Here is a 4,236-nt window from a genome sequence, read left to right on the forward strand (position 1 = left end):
TAGTAGTATTAACAGTAGTAGTAGTATTAACAGTAGTAGTAGTATTAACAGTAGTAGTAGTATTAACAGTAGTAGTAGTATTAACAGTAGTAGTAGTATTAACAGTTGTAGTAGTATTAACAGTAGTAGTAGTATTAACAGTAGTAGTAGTATTAACAGTAGTAGTAGTATTAACAGTAGTAGTAGTATTAACAGTAGAAGTAGTATTAACAGTAGAAGTAGTATTAACAGTAGAAGTAGTATTAACAGTAGTAGCATTAATAGTAGAAGTAATGGTAATAGTTATAGTAGTAAAAGCAGTAATAATAATAGCAGTAATATTAATAATAGTAGTAGTAGTAGCAGTAGTACTAATAAAAGAAGTAGTAATAGTATTAACAGTAGTAGTAGGTGATAACAGTGGTAGTGGTGATTAATATTGGTAGAAGTAGTATTAACAGTAGAAGTAGTAGTAGTGGTAATGACAGTAGTAGTGGCATTAATAGTAATGTAGAATAATAGTAGCAGTAGTATTGGTAATAATAGCAGTAATATTAATAATAGTAGTAGTAGTAGCAGTAGTACTAATAAAAGAAGTAGTAATAGTAGTAGTGGTAGTGGTGATAATAGTGGTAGAGGTAATAAGAGTAGTAGTGGTAATGACAGTAGTAGTGGCAATAACAGTAGCCAGAATAATAATAGCAGTAGTATTGGTAATAATACTGGTCATAGTAATAATAGTAGTAGTAGTAAAAGCATTAGTAGTAATAGTAGTAAAAGTAGTAATAGTAGTAAAAGTAGTAGTAGTAGTAATAGTAGTAGTAGTAGTAATAGTAATGGTAGTAGTAGTAGTAGTAACAACAGTAGTAGTAATAGTAGTAGTAGTAATAGTAGTAGTAATAATAGTAGTAGTAGTAATAGTAGTAGTAGTAGTAATAGTAGTAGTAGTAGTAATAGTAGTAGTAGTAGTAATAGTAGTAGTAGTAATAGTAGTAGTAGCAGTAGTAGTAGTAGTAAAAGTAGGAGTAGGAGTAGTAGTAATAGTAGTAGTAGTAGTAGTAAAAGCAGTAGTAGTAAAAGCAGTAGTAGTAGAAGCAGTAGTAGTAAAAGCAGTAGTAGTAAAAGCAGTAGTAGTAAAAGCAGTAGTAGTAAAAGCAGTAGTAGTAAAAGCAGTAGTAGTAAAAGTAGCAGTAGTAAAAGTAGCAGTAGTAAAAGTAGCAGTCGTATCAATAATTGTAAATGTTAATAATGAATGAAATAATATCAATTGTTGTAGTAATAATAATTGCAGTAGTAGTAATAATTGTAGAAGTAATACTAATTGTAATAGTAATATAAACTAACAATAATATCAATAGAAGGAATAATAGTAGTAGTGAGGATGATAGTAGTAGAAATCATAGTAGTGCAAGTAACAATAATAATTATGGTATCTAAAAAAATCAATATATATAATAATATTGATGAAAATAATTATTATAATGTAATGATAAAATGTTATGATATAATGATAATGATATAATGATAATGATATAATGATAATGATATAATGATAATGATATAATGATAATGATGTAATGATAATGATAATGATATAATGATAATGATATAATGATAATGATGTAATGATAATGATGTAATGATAATGATGTAATGATAATGATAATGATATAATGATATAAGGATAATGATGATATAAGGATAATGATGATATAAGGATAATGATATAAGGATAATGATGATATAATGATAATGATAATAATCGTAACAATAATAATAATAACCTAATGGAATGCAACTGCCCATCACCCAATGACAGTATCAGAAGGTATATGAACAGAATATGGGTAATGAAAACTAGAGGTTACGACAGTAGATGCTACAATTTTTGAAACCTTGATGGCATTATTCAAACAATTGCACCAGTTACTCTGAAAACTGTAATAAGAATTGTAAAAACTGCAGTGGTAGAACTGCAATAGCAGTGGTGGCAAGAAATGCAATGACTATAGCAGTATGCACATTGTTACAGGCTGTAGGAAATGCAATAGTAGTAGTGATAAAAACTGCTATGATTGTTGCATTAGAGATAAATGTAACCACGGAAGTAAATGAAGTTATGGAATTGCACTGATGTATGTTCAACTACTAGAAGTAGTAGTTGTAGTAGTAGCTGATGTAGAAATTGCAGTAGCTGTATTGGCTGCAGTAAAAGCAATGACAGCAGCAGGTGAAGGAACTGAGAGCACAATGGAAGTTGCAGTACTAGCTGTATTTCCAATATATATATAATTTTTTGCAACTAATATGTGTGGCATTTGTGGCAAACATAAGAGAAGGTATATAATTAGCATCATTTCCAGTGTTACGGGTGAATGGGAGTGACAACAGATGCATAATACCATGGGAAACATCCTCCACTGACAACTAACAGAGTCGTATGTAGTCTTCCTAAAACACCCATGTGACAATTAATACTATAAGAGAACATAAAACTATTTGCAAACCAATAATACGAAAATCGTAAGAGAATGTTGGGGAAGATTGATGAATGAACCATAATTAAGAAAGGACAGGTGCGAACAGCGTGGGAGCGCGCGTGGCCTCCGTCCAGCGCCAGTCCCGGGGCTCTCCGCTTTACAGGAAATGCCAATTGAAGTCTCTCTCTAAGCCTTTTAAGACATGACGTATTGGTCAGAAATATCTTAGCTGTTGCTAAATTCCGATGATAATTGGATGAAGTCACCGAAATCTCTAGCGAAGGAGAACGCGCGTACTAAAACAGATGCAAAGGATATTAGATGGTTTAACAATCCATTATACAGGGGAACCGCATCCTCTTGATGCATTTACTTATCTTCCCAACCGGTTTTAGGAAGATGTAGGTCTAGAGGCTACTGCAATAGACAACCCCATGGGAGAATCCGTTGTCCGCTCGCGCCGCCCACCGCAAAACGGCGCTTCACGCCCGTAGGTGCCACAACCCATTCAGATGCCAGGATACGGCTCATCACGGCCCTGACCACGTGCAATGCATGCTAAATGTCAAACTTGTTGATCTGAGATCATGCTTGCATCACGTAGTGCAAAGATGCAACAGCGAGTGCAGCATATTACGCCCACTCAGAACAGTTTCCGGTGAAATGTGACACTTGTCTAAATTACATGCATAAACGGAACGAGAACAATGTGTTAGCTCTTCTGCCCAATTACACTGAATTTCCCACGGACGTAAATAGATGTTCACATACAATTTCTCAAACAAGTAGCTTTCCTTGCAACTATAATTCGTACTTTCCGTCCATAATATTGACTTTTCTACACTAATTAACTTGAAAGCTCACGCTAAAGAATATCAGTCTCTTAGTCTTCCTTGACGTTCCAACAAATGACTTTAGACGCGTCCGCTAAACAAAAGGGTTGACATGCAAAACACCCGGGGAACCCAAACAAACCTCGAATTCAAGCATTCTCTCTGTTCGTTTCGATTCCAACTTACCTTAAATAGTAATCTTGTATAGTAAACGTCGAATGTATCCAACAGTACGTGTTTATGACGTGCTTCGCCCCGAGTCCTGTGATACAGTCGATGGGATTCCCGAAGAATTCCGCGGCTGTGAGGAGGACGGAAGAACCAATCAAAAGCACTACGGTCATCTGGTAGTGCAGTCGGAACACACTGCTTTCGTTTACACATTCTTCACGGGCCAAATAGGACTTCAGTCCCGAAAGATATTTGATGGCAGACATTGTGCCCGAGTTCAAGCCGTCACACACGTAAACACTCTCTCACAGAATCGTCCCGCTTGATGGTCATGTGGATACTAAAGGACTCGAGCGCTGTGAACCCTCGGGAGGCGGTCAGGTTCGGAGCTAGGAGTCCGAGACTGTGATCGTCTTCCTCCTTTGGTTAGCGCTGGTGGATGCTAGTCCGAAACTACACAAGGGGCGGAGCTTGTTTACCGGGACAGGATTGCCAACTTCGGTTGCGTTGAAATCATCAAAGATTTGGAATTATAATGCTTCTTTATTTTTTATATTTTATCTTTTAGGCACGTAATACTAATCCGAACCTATCTATTAATATAAGAAATCATCTATATAAGAACAATACATTCACACTAGAATATATTGTTCTCATCTCACATGGCATGCCTGACTATTTTCGTCAATTATGAAGACCTACTCTCGCCCAGGGTCCCACGAAACCCGCATCCCTCACAATACATCCTATGGAGCCGAGACAGACGATTTTCA

General features: G+C 35.7%; 1 protein-coding gene across 1 annotated transcript in view; it reads right to left on the reverse strand.

Moving 5' to 3' along the window:
* Nucleotides 1-3,819, reverse strand: part of LOC113828516 (innexin inx1) — a 13,219-nt gene extending 9,400 nt beyond the window's left edge. The window contains exon 1 of the mRNA XM_070122919.1: nt 3,479-3,819. Within this exon, the coding sequence (XP_069979020.1) occupies nt 3,479-3,729 (251 nt within the window). The 5' untranslated portion in view covers nt 3,730-3,819. The remainder of the gene's footprint in view (nt 1-3,478) is intronic.
* Nucleotides 3,820-4,236: the final 417 nt, after the last annotated feature.

This window comes from Penaeus vannamei, chromosome 1 (genome assembly GCF_042767895.1).
Source record: "Penaeus vannamei isolate JL-2024 chromosome 1, ASM4276789v1, whole genome shotgun sequence".
NCBI lineage: Eukaryota > Metazoa > Arthropoda > Malacostraca > Decapoda > Penaeidae > Penaeus > Penaeus vannamei.